General features: G+C 45.0%; 1 protein-coding gene and 1 long non-coding RNA gene across 5 annotated transcripts in view; one reads left to right on the top strand and one right to left on the bottom strand.

Annotated features, from left to right (window-relative positions):
• Positions 1-19,164, bottom strand: part of Trpm1 (transient receptor potential cation channel subfamily M member 1) — a 119,322-nt gene that overhangs the window by 49,503 nt on the left and 50,655 nt on the right. For 2 of the 4 annotated variants that reach the window (XM_034501973.2, XM_034501975.2), the window contains exons 5-13: positions 18,177-18,301; positions 16,729-16,900; positions 13,139-13,313; positions 12,618-12,741; positions 11,546-11,618; positions 10,728-10,828; positions 4,222-4,392; positions 2,821-2,955; positions 1,745-1,795 (exon numbers count right to left, since the gene is read on the bottom strand). In XM_034501973.2, coding sequence (XP_034357864.1) covers positions 1,745-1,795; positions 2,821-2,955; positions 4,222-4,392; positions 10,728-10,828; positions 11,546-11,618; positions 12,618-12,741; positions 13,139-13,313; positions 16,729-16,900; positions 18,177-18,301 — 1,127 coding nt within the window. Of the gene's footprint in view, positions 1-1,744; positions 1,796-2,820; positions 2,956-4,221; positions 4,393-10,727; positions 10,829-11,545; positions 11,619-12,617; positions 12,742-13,116; positions 13,314-16,728; positions 16,901-18,176; positions 18,302-19,164 lie in introns of those variants that run through there. The other 2 variants (XR_013110807.1, XM_034502028.2) reach the window with 2 other exon arrangements.
• On the top strand, positions 13,633-19,157 carry LOC143442572 (uncharacterized). Its single transcript, XR_013110817.1, has 2 exons — positions 13,633-15,623; positions 16,212-19,157. It is a non-coding gene; the product is annotated as an uncharacterized LOC143442572 (long non-coding RNA).

Here is a 19,164-nt window from a genome sequence, read left to right as displayed (position 1 = left end):
ACTCACAGAAGGAGGGTCTATTGACACCAAGGTGGGTTGCTTAGAGCGAGTAAGGTTTTCCAGGAGATGATGACATAGGAGTGGTGGCACAGGGATGATGAGTTAAGATGAGAAGGAGTGGGTGCTGCGGATGTAAGGAGGTGTGGCCCAGGCGGGCTATAGCCTCCCAGGTCTCCCCACTTCCAGATGGCTCAGTGTAGATGGGTGGAATGTGGTAGGAGTCTTGGGCATGGGCATGGGCCAGGATCAGTGGGGATGTGTGTGTGTATTGGAACAAGCTTGAACTTCATATTGCAGCCATGGCAATTTGGAGGTGGTATTTATGAACAGGGAATCAAGTGATAGGAGGAAGGACCATAGGAGAAGGAGCGATTTTTGAAGTCATTCAGCTGAGAAATGGTTGAGCTTGAACTTGGGTAGCTCTCACTTTGAAAGTTGGCACTTCCTAATCTGTCTTCTACTTGGGTCTGGAGGAAGAAAGAATTCTTGTGTGTGGAACAAGGCTCTAGGCCAGAGGCCTCTGAGGTCCCCCAGTTTCCAGATCCACTGATTTTATTCTGCTCTGTAGAAATCATCTTCTTAGAACTGATTATCGATATGAAGTGTGACCAGGATATCCAGGACTCTGTCCAGGAACCCCACTCCCTCATTCTAAAGAGATGGATTGCTCCTATGAGAACCTAATCTCGTCTCTAAGTTGTGATGACAGGACACGAGAGATGCCAGGGTAGGACGTAGGATGGGGAGAGAAAGTTCCCACAAGAATACAGTCTGTCCATGGTGGGGAGCCCTGAAGAGTGAGGAGAGCAGCTTCCCTAAGAAATGGAGGAATTGCAAAGGCTGAGAGAAACTCTGATGTAATAGAACATTCATACAGACTTCCTGGGAGCCTCCTGTTGGCACTTCTGGAGTCTCCTTGGTGCTACACTATAACCAAGCAGTTGTCAGCATGTTCCTGAGCTGTGACAAAGCTTATTCTACCCACCTCTACTTCAAGTTTATATATTTATCGTCTGAATACGTATCTTTTGGTATGCATGTATGTATATATCTGTGTTTATGTGTGCAAGTACATATGCATGTATGTGTACACCTGTGCATGGAGACCTAAGGTTGATGTCTGGTGTCTTCTTCAACTTTTGTCTTTCTTATATACTGAAGTAGAGCCTCCAATGAATCTGGAGCTTCCCAGCTGACTTCAAGGATTCCCTTTCTCTACTCTGGCAGCCTAGGGTTACAGAGGGGGCAGGCATCATACCCACCCAGATTAGACTTAAAAATATGTATGTGTATATGCAAATACATATGTATATAGAGAGAGCTAGTGTGTGTGCGTGAGCACATGCTCGCATGCAAGCCACAGTACACCTGTTGAGATAAGAAGAAAGTTGGTAGGAGTCAATTCTCTTCTTCTACCAGATAAGTCCCAGAGCCTCAGGTAATCAAACTCGTGGGCAAGCACCTTTACCTGCTGAGCCACCACACAAGACCCCACCTAGCATTTACTTGGCTATAGAAACCCGAACTTCAGTTATCATCGCTTTCAAGCACTTTACAGCCATCTATCTTCCTGGCCCTTTATTCTTCTTTTGAAAGTTATAAGTAAACTCTTATTATGAATAGAGGAAATCATTATTCCCTACATCCCAAAGAAGAAGATACAGATTAGAAACAGATTGTTTTTGTAAGAATTACTTTACTGACAGGTGCTAGCAGAGGGTTGAAAAGGGGCAAACGGGCTTACCTTCTTTACGTCCCGCACCAGCAGATGAAGGGTGTTTGGTGGGCCCAGTCTCTGAAAAGGAAGCAGTCAGCCGCAGTAAGTATAGTTGTCTCTTCAACTCTTGAGCAAAATCCCGCCCCACTGAAGTGCAGAGTTTGTAGTGTACTACTGACTCATTTCTTTTGTAACACTGTGGTTACCACATTCAAACATGTGAAACACCTTGAATACTTGTAGTGTCCTTATAGTGTTAAATACTTGCATGTTTTACACATTTCTGCCAATGAAAGTCAGAATGGGGAAGGGGTAATACATTTCTAAAACTTCAATTGTTCTAGGGTAGGCAAAACAAATTCCATCCTACCACTTCCTGTTCTGACACAGCACAGCTCCTGACTGCTAAAACTTGTTTTCAGTGTAGACCATGGAAACTCAAGGGTCCCCAAGCAACAACTGAGTAATAAGAACCCTGGGGACTGTTCAGCCTGCTGATGCCTTAGGGCATGACATCCTCTTGCTTCACAAGCAGAGGTTGTAAATGCAGGCTTCCTATGGTTTATCTGGCTGATTTGAGACTTTTCCCTGTTTGCGCAAGCACCACACAGGCCTTCACGATAAACTGAACCTGAATCCTTTCCCCAGGCTAGTGATGTACAATCCCATCCTCGTTCTCTACATGAGCTACAGCTCCTGGTAAGCCCCATGACCCCAGGGAAATGCCTGATGTTTCAGTGGTATGCGTTGCTAAGTCCTGATGTTCAGTGAACTGGGACCATCAGGTACATTTTCATCTTAGGACGCTTTCACCTAAGAGATGGCTTTATAAAGATGTGAGCACACTGCACAGTGAGGATCATTTGTCCACGGCAGCTGGAAGAACTAGCTGGCTGGTATGGCCTAGTTACTAAGAATATGATGAATGCACACTGGCCAGGAGCAAGTGTGAAGGAGCTGCCTCTCACTACATATGGGTCTTCCAGCTGAAGCTGCTCCAGTGAGTCTATACTCTGCCCAGCCCCCCCTTTATGGATAATACGTATCACTGATGAGTGTATTCAGTGCTAGCTCAACTCTACCCTTCCTTCTGGGATGCTCACGGTGTTGTAAAGCTCCTCCAGCCTCGGAATAGTGAGGAAATGCTGCATGTTCACTCCGTTTTCAATCAGGAGCTTCACAAAGTCAACCCGATCTAAGACAAGAGCATCCAGCATGGCTTGCTCCAGGGCATTCACCTGCATGAAATCCAGAAGGGAGACCATGAGTTGCTTCTTGGGAGACTCCAGGCAGGAGACCTTAGGACATCTCTTGGAAAGTTCTGGAATGTTCTGATTTTTTTGTTTGTTTGTTTTGTGCACATGCGTGTGTGCATGTGTGTGTGTGTTGGGGGCATGTTTTAACCTGGTACTGGGAATTGAGCCCATGGCCTCACATATGTCTGTCAAGAGCTGTACTCAGGGCCTGCACCCCAGTCTGTGGTTCCTAGAGTTGTTTTGATTGAATAAACATGCCTTAACCTTTTGTCCTCCATCTTCAGTCTGGTCCACACATGCTCTGTCTAATTTTTTAAAGGATCCTATCTAAAAAAATGAGTCAAATGGCATTGCTTCAGAAGTTAGAAGCACAGCTTGTGCTTGAAGAGGACCCAGGTTCAATTCTCAGCTCTTACATGGTAGTTCACAACCTCTCTGCTAACTCCAGTCCCAGGAGATCCCGTGCCTTTTTTTGACTTCTGTAGGCACTAGGCATGTACATGTGCACATACATACATGAAGGCAAAACACTTAAACATATAAAATAATAATCATTTAAAAATCTAAACAAATTTCTAATGAGTTGAAGACAGCCATCCTAATGTTGCCCTGTTTAGTTTCTCTCTGCTGTTTCTTTACTGGGGAGCATTTTTGGGGGGAGTGGTAGGTCCATGTGGGCGTGTCATAGCCCACTAGGGTGCAGTGAGGTGAGTGATGACCACATGCTCCTATTTATGGAACAAAGATACCACTCTGAAAGGAAGTTCCGGTCATCTTAGCTACTAAGATCTCTCTGCCTGGCAGGCATGCAGACACTCGGTGCAGAAAAATATGGGAAACAAACCAGATATTTAGAATTCATGCCACAAAATCTTTTTGAAGTGATACTGTAGAGATGGGGTGATGGGTGGGTATCAGTAGCTACCTGGCTTGGGAGGCTGGAGCCATCCATGCATGATGTTTTCCAGGTCTCCCTGCTGCTGAGACACAGGCAAGCAGGGACTCTGCAGTGACAAACATATGCCATAGGGACAACCACTCCTCCTTATGAAACAGTTGTGACCACCGATGACTACATTGCAGTGAACACATTATTGCCATGAAATCTTGTTATTAACCCATCTGTTCTCCATCCTGGTAGGGATGAAGCAAAGGTAACAAGGGAGTCTCCTCCCCTGAGAACTAGGGGAGTGCCAGTGCAGAACTCTGAAGACACATGGGCAAGGACATGAGCAAGTGACCACACACCCAGTTCAGCAGCTCGATCTTCCGGGGGTCCGTTTCTTCCTCCACTTCCTCTTTCACTTTGCCTTTCTTCTTGCCTTTTCCTTTTCCTCTTCCCTTGGTGGTGGCTGTGGGTGGCTTCTTCTCCTTCTCTGCAACTTTGGTGTCCACAGGAGGGGCCAGGCTTCCCAGGGGCTGTAATCCACAACAAGTATATTAGGAAAAGGTACCAAGACTACCCTTATTCTAAGATAAGCACAGGAACACCCTGAATTTTACACACACACACACACACACACACACACACACACACACATACACACACGAATATGCACACATACCCACATGCTCACACAGACATACCCAGCTTAGACTCACACACATCCACACATATGAATAGTACAGATGCATGTATACATTGTAAGGTACACATTCCTATTCATGCAAATAATGCCTCCATGTGCACATGGTGAAGTTATACACATCCGTGGTTCAATGCTATGAACATATACATGAGTATTCACACATGCGTACACCCAAGGCACATATGCACCAACACACACAGGCATACACACATGTGCACACACAAACTGTCACTGTGGCCTGGCTGTCTGATGAAGAAGATCCTGACACTGTGAACCACTGTTCCTTATGGGCACAAAGAGTTGCTTGACCTGATGCAATGGCCGTGTAAATTTGAAGTGAATGTCATGTTGGTTGATGGGTGTATTTTGAGGAAAGGATGCTGAGAGGCAAATGAAAAGGTACCATAGGTGTGCAGATGGTCCTCTAATGATGGGAGAATGTGACTGTGAATGGGTCAGAGGCAACAGATAATGTTTAGGGAGAAGTGTGAGCTGGAGATTATTGTGGCTAAAGTAGCTCTGGCAGGTACCTTGGAGCTGTACAATGTGGTGATGGGTGGGGGCTTCAGAAGCACATGCAGTGTTGTGATGAACTGGAAGCTTCAGGGGCTCAATGCAGTACAGTGATGGACTGAAGGCCTCAAGGACAGAGGGTGCTCACTCAGTGGAATAGGAGGGAGAAAGAAGTGGACCCGATCCCCTGGAAAGTGTGGGACGAGGGGCCTGTCATGGTAACACAGCCGGTGAGAACCACTGGACCCTCTGCTGATAGTGTCTCCCCACTGCCTTCTTCCCATCATGCTCTGCTGGTGGGTTGTCCGAAGACACACTCCCTTCTCTTCACTTTTTCCTCTGCCTGCTTTGATGCATCTTTCTGCCAGTCCATTGCTCTGGCTTTGATCACCAGTGACAGTGTTGATGCCCGCTTCCAGGGCATCACCCAGGTCACTTCGTGTCAAGCCCTTAGGCCATCTGACTCAATAGCCGCTCCTCTTTCAGGCATCTCTGCCAGTTACCTGGGGACCACAAGCTTCAGCTTCTCAATGCCAAGGCTCTTCTGTCTGGACTCTGGCCTTAACCTTCTTCATTTTCATTTTGCTCTCTCCCTCAGCAGCCTCACTGATGCTCACACCATGGGCCTTTATTTATTGATGAACAATCTTCCCTGTCCAGTTTCAGCCCCGTCTCCTCCCCAGAGCTCCTCTGGTGAACTTGACAGCTCCATCTGCATGTCTCATAGACTCCTTACTTCTGTATTAGTCAGCTTTCTGCTGTTACAATGAAATACCAGGAGCTTGACACTGTATTTATCTAGCCTACAGTTTTGGAGGCTGAGACTCCCAATAACGTGGAGCCAGCTCTGCCCTGGACTTCTGTGGAGCCAGCTCTGCCCTAGACTTCCTCGCTGCATTACATGGGGGAAGGAGGGAACAGCTACAGCCTGGAGAAATCACCTGGTGAGGCAGGAAGGGGGAGGAGGAGCATCCCGGCTCCTTTTGTTCAACACCTCTCCCATAGGAGCTAGCCACGGGTCTGAAGAAGGACAGCACTGCCTTCTGAAGGCAGCATCCCCAGGGTCCTAAGTACCTTCTACCAGACCCCACTTTTTAAAGCTGTTTCCATCTCAACCCCACTGCTCTAGGCACAGAGCTTCTAACCGGTGAATTTCTGGGGACAAGCCAGAGTCCTTAAGATACCCGCTATTAAAACCAGACAACAAACAAAACAAAATAGACAAAATAGAAAGTAAAAGCTGTTGCTGAGAAAGTGGAGCGCACCCAGGGACACCTCCAACGCACTCTGTTCCAGTGTCCCTCGTGTCCCTGAAGTGGCGTGCTCACTTACCTCCTGTACAACCCATGCAGCTGAGTGTCCTTGCTGACGTCTCCCTCTCTGGCCGCCCTCCTCTGCTATTGGCCCATTCCTACATGCAGTCATATTTCATACCCAGAACTGCTGACTTCTACCCCATTCTTGCTTTCCTTTCTGTCTCCACTCTAGGTCCAGGTGCCTTTTCTCAGCTGAGTCATTTCAACAGCCCATCAGAGGGCCCTGCACAGCTGCCATGATGGTGGTACCCTCCCAGGGCTTCTGGCAAGACAGTCCAGAGCATCCTGGAATAGATAAAGTATGTAATGCACACTTGTACACACACACACACGCACACACACACGCGCGCGTGCACACTCAGAGAGAGAGAGAGAGAGAGAGGGGAATGGAGGAACAGAGAGGGAGAGAGAGAGAGAGTATAATTATAATAATGATGATACTGAAGAGTAAAGGCAGCCTTTAGCCCAGTTCTCAGCCTTCCTAATGCTGCCACCCTTTAATACAGCTCCTCATGTTGCAGTGACCTCCCCAGCCTTAAAATGCTTTTGCTGCTACTTCATAACTGTAATTTTGCTACCGTCATAAATCATAAAGTAAATATCTGCTATGCAGGATATCTGATATGTCCTCCCAAAGAGGTCATGACCCACAGGCTGAGAACCGCTGCCATAGTATGAACAAATATGGCAAATATGGCAAATCAAAAATATAAAAAGAGATTAATGTTCAGAATGTATATAGAATTCCTGAAACTCAACGATAAAAATCCAATTCAAAAATAAGCAAAAGACTTAAATAGCTATTTATCCAAAGAACTTCACCAGTGGATGGCACAGACGCTCATCACCACTAAGAAAACACAAATAAAAACCAGATGAGATGCCATCCCAACCCAAGAGGATGGCTACTATGGTAAAATAGCAATATAAAACAATAGAAAGTAACACACGTTTCTGACAGGGCAGAGAAATAGGAATGTTTGCACTTTGAGTGCAGATGTGAAAATATGAAAGTGTCATGAAAAAGATCATGATAACTGCCCAAACATTAAACATAAAATTATCACTTAATTATAAATTATGACAGAAGTCCACTTCTGAATATATTCCCAAAGGAATTTATGGCAAGACTCAAATGGACACCTGGGCACCCACATCCATGACAATGGTACTTATGATGGGTAGTATTCAGTGATGGCTAAATGGATAAGCAGTGTGGACACACACAGGGTTGTCTCTCTCTCTCTCTCTCTCTCTCTCTCTCTCTCTCTCTCTCTCCAAGACAGAGTCTCTTGCTGTATCATCCTGCCCAGAACTTACTGTGTAGAACAGACTGATCTCAAACTCATAGTGTTCCACCTGCTTCTGTCTCCCAACTGCTGGGATTAAAGGTGTACACCACCACAGGATACCAAGATAACAGATACTGTTGCTTTAAAAAAAAAAAAAAAAAAGTCTTCTGTGAACCCTAGCATTCAGTCCCTGACTGTATTTGCAGGACTCAGAAGCACACATCCTGGCCAGCTTTCAGCCTTCCCCTGAGTCACCAGTTCTCACTTTGTATTCCAACCATAACAGTCCAATCTCCCTGTACTTGTTTTGCCCGTTCCTTTCTTGGCTCTGCTGGTTTCAGTTGCCCTTCCCCCTGCAGGGAAGGTGCTTGCTCCTCGTGGCCCACCAGCTACCTGTCAATCACCCAGACTCAATGTCCACTCAGGAATTCCATTACAAATTAGCACCCTGTATACTCTGTCCATTTCCTACACTTTGGAACCCAATAATTACCTGCTTCTTCATTCCACACCAGCCTCCTTCTCTCTTCCGTCTCCCACCTTTGAGTCTGCCCCAAAAAAGACTTTGTCAAAGGCTCTGGTGAGTTTATTCTATTAACTTCTGTGTTCCCCGCACATGAAATGAAGGCCCCAGACACAAGACACAACAGTCAACCAACATTTCCTAAATTGGTGAATAAAAATATGCAGTTTTGAAAACACAGCGAGCAAGTGTGAAGCAGCAGCCGATCACCCTGCCGCAGGCAGCTTCTGGCCTTGCTGTTTCTGGAAGTGGAGAAGGCACAGCATGTGTGGCTGGTATGGGAAGAGAGCTTCTAGTTGCTCAAATGAGCTCACCTACTGAGCTTCCTGGCTTCTAGGATGCCTAGAGCATTATGGGTAACCTCAGAAGAAGAGCTTGTAGCCCAGGCTGGCCGAGCATATTCTCCTGAAGAGGGGCTTCAGTGGCTGACCAGAAGGGGACAGCTGACAGGTGAATGTGGCTATCATACACTTTAGATGTGGATGTTCCACACTAAGTGTCATAATAGGTTAAGATGGAATATTCCGGAGGAATCCCAGAGAACAAGAGAAGAGTGGTAGCCTAGAGAGAGACCAGGAATTGATGTTCTTTGCTTCAGCCATGAGGAAAATGGAGTCGTACAGTGATATGATTGTGACATGGTAGATTAAAGATAGCAAAGTAAAAAAATAACAAGGAACAGAATCCCCATCCCACCTACCCCACCCCTGCCCCTGGGTACCACCTGCCTGGCCCTAGAACAGACACCTTTTGAGCTGTGGAGTGGGGGCGGGGGGCGTGTCTAGCAGGAGGTACATATGACAGAACCTATGGGGATTTTTGTACATGGGATAACAGGGGTGAAATGATTCTGTCTCTGGGTCAGGGTGTGTAGAGCCAGCACAGGCAGGTGATAGTCATCTGTGCTGTGCAGGGGAGATCACACCCAACACAGGGTATTACATTGTAGGTGCCACACCCTTAAAACGATGTGGGTTGCAATGGACCACATCCACGAGGAGAAAAGTTTGCTTTGAACTTCAAATATGGGTTGAGCAATTATTGCTGAGAATAGTGTCTCTGACATTCCTTTGGGATCTGTTTGTGGCTTCCTAGCCCATCACAAGGCTTATGGCCTGGTTTATACTCTAGATCAAGGAAGTTGCTTGGATTGAAGGAGTGACTGAAGGATGCCCGAGTCACTTAGCATGCATGCTATGTGTGCTAAGGGTATTGATGCATTTGCTTTAGCCATAAGGAAAATCAGGTAGATGATATAATTGGAGTCTTACAAACCATGATGTGGTTGTGACATGGTAGACTCTGTCTACCATGGCCTCATGTGTGTGTACATACACACAGTTTGCCCTATATCACAACACACACAATCTTCTGACCACAAACAAACTCTCTCTCATGTACAGTGTCATAGACACAAACATACAAAATATTCCTCAATCAAATACACACACACAGACATATAGACATACAGACACATACATGCCTTCTAATCATACACATACACCTGCTAATCACACACACCAGCTAATCACACATACCTGCTAATATCTCTCTCTCTCTCTCTCTCTCTCTCTCTCTCTCTCTCTCTCTCTCTCACACACACACACACACACACACTAATTATGCACATGCCACCCATGCCCATATGTATTACTCACCCACACATCATACCACAAACACATCACAGATCACAGAGAGACAAGATGCTATTCTACAGATGGGATATGCACAAGAGTTACATGTGTACATTTCCTCACATTCACACACACACACACACACACACACACATACACACACACACACACATATATATATATATGTTATTTATAATCCACAAACACCACACATGCTAAACTACATCTGTATATCACAAGTCATGTACTCCACACACATACTGTGCACAGATTTGCTTCATTCATTAAGCCACACCACAGATACTAGACCAGAGACACCAAACACAACGATCACATCACATATACATCACACATGGAGTTTCTAGACTGCCCCAAAGCTTCATGAAACATAGTCTGAAAACTCAGTGCTCTAGAAGAAATTGCTGCAGTTAATTTTAATGATCTATTTTCTTCTTTCAAATGGTAAGAACCTTTTTTTACCAGCAATGATGAAAGCTTTGGTGATTAGTTTCCTCAGGAAGACCCGCTCAGTACGGAGTCCATGCTCGGAGGCTTTGCCTCTTTGATGTTAAACAGCAACATCTTTCAGTAATCTCATGGATTACCCAGATCAGAAAACTCTCAGATCATCTCCAGAGATCCATATCATGAGCAAGGACACACTAACACAGCACTGTGACAAGTCACAATTAATATTCTAAACAGAAAACAGTTCCACAAGGCACAATGGCGAATGCCTTTAAACTCAGCAGAAGGGAGGTAAAGGCAGAAAGATCAGGAGTTCAAGACCAATCTTGCCTACGTAGGCATCTTCTTGGCCATACTATATGAGACCCTTTCCAGAAATCAAAAAAAAAAACAAAACAATAACAGAAAACCAGTTTCACCGGCCAGTGTGGGCCAAAGACGAAGATTTGGCTTCGTGCAATGTCGACACGGTTCCAAGCCAGTGCCAAGCTAAGCTGATCTGGAGCCGACGCATTTGTTCCTGGGAAAGAAAGAAGTGAGAGAGTCCCTCACTGTGTCTGGACCACTTGAGCTTGGCAGGCTCTGGTTTAGGAACTTGGGCTTCCCACCCGGAACTGCTTCAGAACAAAGCACCTATCACTTCCTTCTGCCCTCAAATGACCACCCAAGCTACGAATTTTAAAAATGTTTCTTGAGAGAAAGACAGGGGCAACTTTATCCCAAGGAGCCAAGTCATTCATGGCCCTCATCTGAAAAGGAGGGAAATCTGAAACTACCAGACATTTGCTAGGACAAGCCAAGGACCATAACCCCCAGGGCAGCACAGAGCCCAGTGCAGCATAAAGACAGTCAGTGGTGAAAATCCTCTTGTCCCTATGGCCCCAGGCTAACTGAGAGGCCGGGAGGACTTGTGCCTCCTACTGCGATCCTCCTGTATCATGAGCTCCTGACTGCAGCCTGTCCTTAGAGGTGGGTTGCTGTGCTCAGGAAGCAGCCTCACTGGAACAGCTATGGATGGACTGAGCTCTGACAGCTTGTGATATCTATGGGCATCTATCAACCCCTATCTCACAAAAGCCCTCTCAGAATCTGGTCATTCCAGCCTGACTGGCTCAGGTTCTTTTACTAAAAGTCCGTAGTAGGAGGGGATGTGAAGGAGTTCTCACTATTGACAAAGCCCTTGCTAGGCAGCTCTGGAAAAAACAAAAATCAGAATCACCATGTCGCAGAAGCTCACCTTTGAGCAAGGCAGTTAAAATTGCCATCTCGACATCCTGCTGACCCTCAGAACCCATCCGAAACACAGTGACCTGGAAACAGATGAATGGGGAGAAGACAGAGTCAAGGTGACATCAAAAAACGAGGGGAGTTGTTTTTAAAAAATCTGAACACAAAGACTGGAGCAACAAAGCAGAGTTGAGAGATGGTTAGATGTTTACAAGAGTTTTCAGTCCCCAAGAGCTTCCATGTTGTTCTTGCTGATGGAATCTTTGCCTGGATTTGGAATTTATTCAGCCTTGAGAAGAGAGGGTAAAGACCTCAGGATTACCCAATATTTAAATAGCCATCTGAGCTTATGAACACATTTCTAGTCAGAAGGAATACGTTAACACAAAATTTGTGACTTTAGAATTTTGAATATGTCATCATCCATGAACACAATGTGCCTATGCCTTATAAGGTTGAAGGAAGTTGACAGAAGAAATGAGAAATGACCCCTGCATTTGCAAAGGGAAGCAAATTTGACTTTGTGACCATCCACATCTAACGGTGTGTTTGTGTCTCTCTTCCCGGGGACTTTAAATCTGATTTGTGTTTTGAGTTCCTGAGTTGAGTGATATGATGTGACATCACCTCATCATTTTTGCTAAGGTCTGGAAACACCTGGGACCCTCTGAGGCAGTGGTTCTCAACCTTCCTAATGCTTCAACCCTTTAATAAGAGTCCTCAGGTTGTGGTGATCCCCAACCATAAAATTATTTTTTATTCTACTTCATAACTGTAATTTTGCTACTGTTATTTATCATAATGGAAATATCTGTGTTTTCCAGTGGTCTTAAACAAACCCTCTGAAAGGGGTCGGTAGGCACCCAAAGGGGTCCCCACCCACAGGTTAAGAACCACTGCTCTGTGGGCTTTTTCTGTTCCTTCAGGTGCACATGGGTAGCTAGTTGGGAATGAGTTTGTAAGCTGCCTTTTGAGAAGGTCAACTAAAGTATGCAGGTGGTCCATCAAACAAGCTGGCAGAGCTAGACTCGAAAAGAGCTCTCTCCTTGGAACTTGTTTGGAAATAAATTTAAGACACTCACAAGTTCTTTCTTCTTCATGCACTCCATGATAATTGCAAACAGCTGATGCGACTGGGACTTGCTGTAATTAAATGTTTTCTGAATGGTAACTAGAAGCTGGTCCCTCAGGGACTCGTTTATGACCCTGTTCAAAGGGATGAGGAGAGAGAAAGGACCAAGGGAATTAGAGCAGCTCCCAAGTAAACCAGACAGTTTCATCCACTCAGTACTTTTGATTTGAGATTGCTAATAGAAGAGACTTGTGTACGGGGGAAACAAAAAGTCACCCCGGTCTAAAAGCAGCATTAAAAATTGGCCTAAGTTTAGCTCTTTGCAAGACTTATAATGTAAAACAAAGCTGAAAGAGAGACTTCAGCAGAGAGGATTCAGCCAGGAACATGAGCTGCTGGTTATCCTCATGCTGATCTTGTAACCCTTGTAAGTTAGACATTTTGGGGCTATCTGTGTGGACTGTGTCAGATGTTTTTCCCAGTATGACAAAGAGCCATTAAGAGCTCACCCTTGTCATATGCCAATCCTACCCTCCTTCATCGCAGTATTTGTGTGCGAAGGACAAAATGTCGGAGGCGCGTCCACTGCCGTCACAAACCACCACAGGGACTGGAGGGTCTTCTCTGAGATACTCCAGGACGATAGAAACCACGTTAGGGCCGCCTTCCACCACGAGGCCCACGACAGGTACACCCTGGCCCAGCCCTGCAACACAACCACTCTTGCTGTTCACACCAGCATGAATAACTCCAACTTGTACTAAACGCCAAAACAGCAAAAAGCACAAACTTCCTGCCCCGGGGCTTTCCCTGTGGCATTAGTGTTGAGCAACACTCCGACTAAGTCAGACTAAGGGTCTTCATTCTTGCATTTGAACTTCATATCATGGCCTCCCGCTATAAACTCCAAACTTCAAAATTCTTAAGCTCCTTGACATTCCCATGTGACCTAATTCCCATAAAGAATCTGACACAGGGACACCTGGGCAAGTGTGAAAGCATTTGCTAAGAATGTTCCTTTTCTACCTTGCCTAGGTGTGAAATGCTGGAGGCTGTCTTCCAAGAGTCATCCAGTGTAAGGCGAGCCGGACTGGAGCCAGAGGGGAATTCAGCTCAATCGAGGGCAATCTTCTATATTGGCAATACAATGCTGAGCCATTGATTAAAGCGCCATCTTGCAGACGAGCAGTTGTAAAAGGAACAAGGCCTCGCTTATCTCAAGAAGGGCAATCAATGGGTTTGGAATATAAGACTATATTTGCCTTTTTAGGTAGTGCTTTGGGAATTTAAAGAGGCACACGCATGTAGTCGTCTGCTCTTATTGCTGCCTCCAGAGCCTCAAATATGACAGAAAAGGTTGAGTATCCCCCATCCCAAAAGCATTTCAGGTATCAGATATTTGGATTGGAGTTGATCATTGGTAAAGTGTATATAAATACACCAAAATTTTATAAATTCAAGACTGAAACACTTCTAGCCCCAACATATTATCTTAGGAGTGAGAACATGAGTGCTATTAGGCCATCGCTAATGGCTTGTTTCCAGAGTCTGCTCTGATTTAAAATAAATAAATAAATAAATAAATAAATAAATAAATAAATAATAGGGCTTAAGAACACAGTAGGACTAGACAAAATTTTGGCGATAGATCCAGCAGGGTGGGCTCTGGGAAGCAGGAAGTGATAGAATTCTGGAAACTGAGATAATACTGAGGGGGCGGGCAGGGCTAGAGAGGAGTCTTCATGACAAATTTGCCTACTTCAAAATGTCATCTCTGTCTGGTCAGGACATATTATAGAGTTGTTCCTTGATATCTACTGGGGATTGGTTCTGGAAACTTACAATATCCCCCTGGACACCTAATTCAAGATGTTCAAGTCTCTTAATATATACAGCGGTGTAGTATCTGCATATACGTTCTCCTGTATTCCTCAAGCCATCTCTAGGAGACTTATATAATACCTGGCATGATGCAATGACATGAAAGTAGTTATTATAATGTGTTGCTTAGGGATAATAATGGAAAAAACTCCAAACACATTAATTAAAGACAGAAATTCTCTCCTGAGTGTTTTCTGTCTATGGCCAGTGAAGTTCTGGGCTTTGGATCCTGTTAACACGCAGGCTCACTGATTGCTGATCAGGTTTTGCTTGGTTTCTGTAGTTTGGAACAACATTACAAAAGGCAAGTAAGGGGAAATGTCCTTGACATCATGGTTCTCGAGAGCTTCAGATAAAATCTGCCAGCACAGGTTATAAGAAGCCTTGAGAATATCAATGAGTGAATTAGAGCCTCTCTTTTCCTACTCTGGTTTCCCCAGTGGATACTTAAGGATTTAGAATGACTTTGTTGTCTCCTGCTGGAAGAATTACAGTTGAGTTTATTTCAGCCAGCAACTGTTGAAGGTATATCACGGGCTAAGCCAGCAGTTCTCAACTTGTGGGTCTCAACCTCTTTGGGGGTCATGTATCATATATTTGTATTATGATTTACATCAGTAACAATGTTGCAGTTATGAAGTAGTAACAAAAATAATTTTATGGTTGGGTGTCACCATAACACAAGGAACTGTATTGAAGGGTCAGAGCGCTAGGAAGGTTGAGAACCACTGGGCTAAGCCATGAATAAGAAATAATGGAAAATGTATCAAAGTGACAAGATCCTGTCTCTGAAATTTTCATCCAATCAGGTTTGGGATTTTATGTTGTTAGGATCGTGGTGACTTCGTTTCCAGAGGCAGAGTAGAACTTGCTCTTGGCTCAGGCTAGGCTCCTGAAACTCTCTGCAGTAGAGGTGACCACTGAGCCCCCCTTTGCTGTCCTTGCCCCACTCAGAGGTCTAGGCAAAGGATGACAAAGGGAAGCCCACAGGTCACAGGTCCAAGCAGAACTTAGAAGTCCAAAAATACTAAAGCGTAAAACAAATCCAACTGATTTATCCATCAAGATCTGATTCTTAGGACCACTGCATTCATGAACTCACAGAGGCTGTGGCTGGCTGTACAGGATCAAGCCGGTTAGTATTACAGATTGGGGGTGGGGAAGGGTTGACAAGTTGATAATTTCTGTGAGAAGGGAGTCAGTTTTCTTTAAGCTTGTGGCCCTGGCAGGTTTACCTCCAGTGGACAACCTCACACCTGTGAATGTGTGGTCAGCACAATAGGACTCAAGGAGTCATTTGTTTTTAAAGAAGACTTGAATTCTAGGGGTGGTTGGGAGGTGAGGGCAGACCTGGGACAAATAAGGGAGTAATAGAATGAAAATAAATTGTATGAAACTCTCAGAGAATTAATAGAAATAGTTTAAGCTGGTTCTTGGAAATCTACAGCCTTTAGGAGTAGGATCCCCAGTCCTAACGACTTGAGTGATACCTCAGTTCCTTACATTCTGTCATTTTCCTGGTTCTAGATTGTGGTGCACAGAGATATTACTGGTGATGTTAAGAATGAAATATTCTGTGAGATTGTTTAATAATTGTCTAACAGAAGTTTTGCATGTGGGCATTGCCCAGGAGGTTATACCTTAGTTCTAACAAGCTTCAGTCTCTCATCTGGTCGGGAGCCAGTTCTTTCTCTCTAACTTATCCTCAAATTTCTCCCAGCAGACAGTGTTCCTTCCTCAGAGCTGTGCCAACTGGACCAGCAAGCATGGTGCCCATCAGGAACAGATGGGCCTGCAACCAGGTCCAGGGACTTCCTCATCTCACCATTTTAGTTCATACGAGAGACTGAGAGCTACAAAGACCCTACAACACTCATCGGTTCATAATATGAATCATACCAAGTCTTTGAGAACAAGGGTTTTTTTTTTTCCTGATAAAACATGAAGGAAAATAATAGCAGTGAGTACATTGAACAAGAATGAGGGTAACATGATGGGCAGTGCCATCACCATGACAACCATGACAAACAGTGCTAGGGTAAGTCTCAGACCAACTTGTGAACCTGGACAAGGCATCCCATGGCTGCTCTGGGAAGGTGATTTGGTAGGTAGCTAAGGCAAAGAGTCTGAGCACGGTCCACGGACCTAGCAAGATTCAACACCCTCTGGTAATTTCCTTCTCAGCTGGCTTCCACCCTGGTAGAGTCAGCCCCGAGCTGCCCATGGCTCCCAGGACTTACTTGTGTTGATCTTCTGCAGGGAGATGTGCTTTTCCAGCTGTCTTCGAAGCTTCACCTCAGCACCATACTTGCCCAAGGTGCCGTTGTCAGCCAAGATGAAGTGAGTGTGGGAATTGTTGAGCACAGAGAGCTTGCTCAGAGGGTTGGACATGGTCTGGTAGACTCTCGTTACCTGACAGAAAGCACGATGTGAATCAGAGCTGCAGAACTTAGATGTTAAAAGTCACAGGGCACACAAGAACCGTGTACACATACCATATGCAAACTTGGTTTTGTTTTGTTTTTTTTGACACAGGGTTTCTCTGTGCAGACCTCTGTATAGACTGTGGGACTAGCTCTGTAGACCAAGCTGGCCTCAAATCCACAAAGATCTGCCTGCCTCTGCCTTTGCCTCCTGAGTGCTGGGGTTAAAGGTGTGTGCCACCACTGCTCAGCTACCACATGTAAAACTTAAGTGTCATTTCTCTACCCTACACACTGAAGGCTATTTTCTCAATTAATTCATTGAAACAGAAAGAAACTTGTTTGCTTTCGATAATAGCAACCCAATAACTGAACACATATTTGCTGCAGAGAAATGAAAACTGACAGTAACACAAAATCCTGAACGCAGATTAATGTCTCTGTGTGTACCTGTGTATATGTGCCTCTACGTGTGCGAGTGTGATGGCTCCACATGCCAGTGGAGATCAGAGGTTATTTTTAAGGCAAGGTCTCTCACTAAACATGAAGCTCACTGGCTTGCTAGACTGGCTGACAGTGAGCCTCCGGGACCTTCTGCCTTCATTTCCAGCCCTGAGGTAATAGTCACAGGCTACACCTGGATTTATATGTAAGTATTGTAAACACAAATGCAAATAAACCCTCATGTTTGTTCAGCAAGCACTTTATCCACTTACTGAGCCACCTCTCCAGCCCCCTAAGCACAAATTTTATAGCAATCTTATTTTTAATAGACCATCTATAAACAGCCTAGACATTCAGGAGATAGTGGTGAAACAACCTGCGGTGGTGTGTCCATATCACAGAACACCATTGGGCAGCAAGAAGAAAGCCATGGCAATCTCAGTGTCCCAAGAATTACATGGGAAAAAACCATCCTCCTAAAGTTGCACACTGTGTGATACCACATCGTAAAAAATAATAAAATAATAAATATAATGAAGAAATGTAACACAGTAGTGGTTGTCAGGGTTAAGGAGGAAAGAGATGGAAGAAAATTGGTATAGATATTTAAGGACAACAAGGGACTTCCTTCAGTTGACGAGGTATCTTGATGGAATCACTGTTAGCATCCTATTATACTATCATTTTGAAAGAAGCTTCTGCCAGAGGAATGAGTGAAAGGTGCTCCCTGGTATATCTTATAACAATGTACGAATTTACGGAAATCTCAAAATACAGACTTCAATTTTTAAAAACTGTCAATGCCTTCAGAGAAAACTTACATCTTTCCCAACCAGGTCTTCCTTATTCTCCACCATGCCCCAGGGAGCGATTCCTATAGCACAGAGTCGGCCTCTGGACTTGGAGGAGTGGTCCTTCAAGGCATCCCCCACATGGCTGACGACACCTGTGAGCAGCCACACGCCACGTTTCAGGCCCCTCTGCTCCACATCACACCACATCACCACTGACGAACTTCAGGGGTGCCTACTCTGAGCCTCCATAATCCCTGTGGATCAGGGATGGAACCTGTTCTCTTCATGAACAGAACAACATCCCACAAGTCTGTGCTCATCATAACCATTGATCCTGTGTTAACTCCTGGAGTAGGGAAAATAAGAGCAGAGCTCAAAACAGCCGGGCATGGATTTCTGTGACCCAAAGCTGGAAGTCACTGGGTCTCACTGGTAGTCCTTAGCTACATTCTGCTCTCAGATGTTCCTTAATTCTATATGGTTCAGTTCATTCTCCCATAACAAGTGGAAACAATGCCCGTTGGCTCATGGGAAATGGCTGTACCCAGGGAATGGCACAGACCGACTGAGTCAGAGGTTCACTATCATTGCTGTTATGCCCACTGAGGTTTGGACCTCAAATTCCCCCCCAACCCCCAAAGCCCCATGTTAGATGCTTGGTCTGTAGCAGGGCACCATTGGGAGGTGGTGGACACTATGAGAGAAAGGCTTTAGCACATGGTCTGTGGGTCACTGGGAAGTGCCCTTGAAGAACTGCCAGCTCTAGTGACCACTCTTTATCTTAGTCTACTATGTACTCCCACCATGAGATACTGACAGGCCCAGAGCAATGGGCCAACTGACCATAGGCTGAAACCTCTAACACTGTGAGCCAAAGCAAACCTTTTCCCTTTATAAACTGACTGTCTCTGCTGTCTGCTACTGTGATGGAAAGCCACCTAACAAAAAATTATGTTTGTACTATGTAAACAAATCAATCACAATAACAACAAAACCGTGTTGAGTAAAGCTTTCA

The sequence above is a fragment of the Arvicanthis niloticus genome, chromosome 1 (assembly GCF_011762505.2).
Source record: "Arvicanthis niloticus isolate mArvNil1 chromosome 1, mArvNil1.pat.X, whole genome shotgun sequence".
Classification (NCBI taxonomy): domain Eukaryota; kingdom Metazoa; phylum Chordata; class Mammalia; order Rodentia; family Muridae; genus Arvicanthis; species Arvicanthis niloticus.
This window is presented reverse-complemented; position numbering and strand designations above follow the sequence as displayed.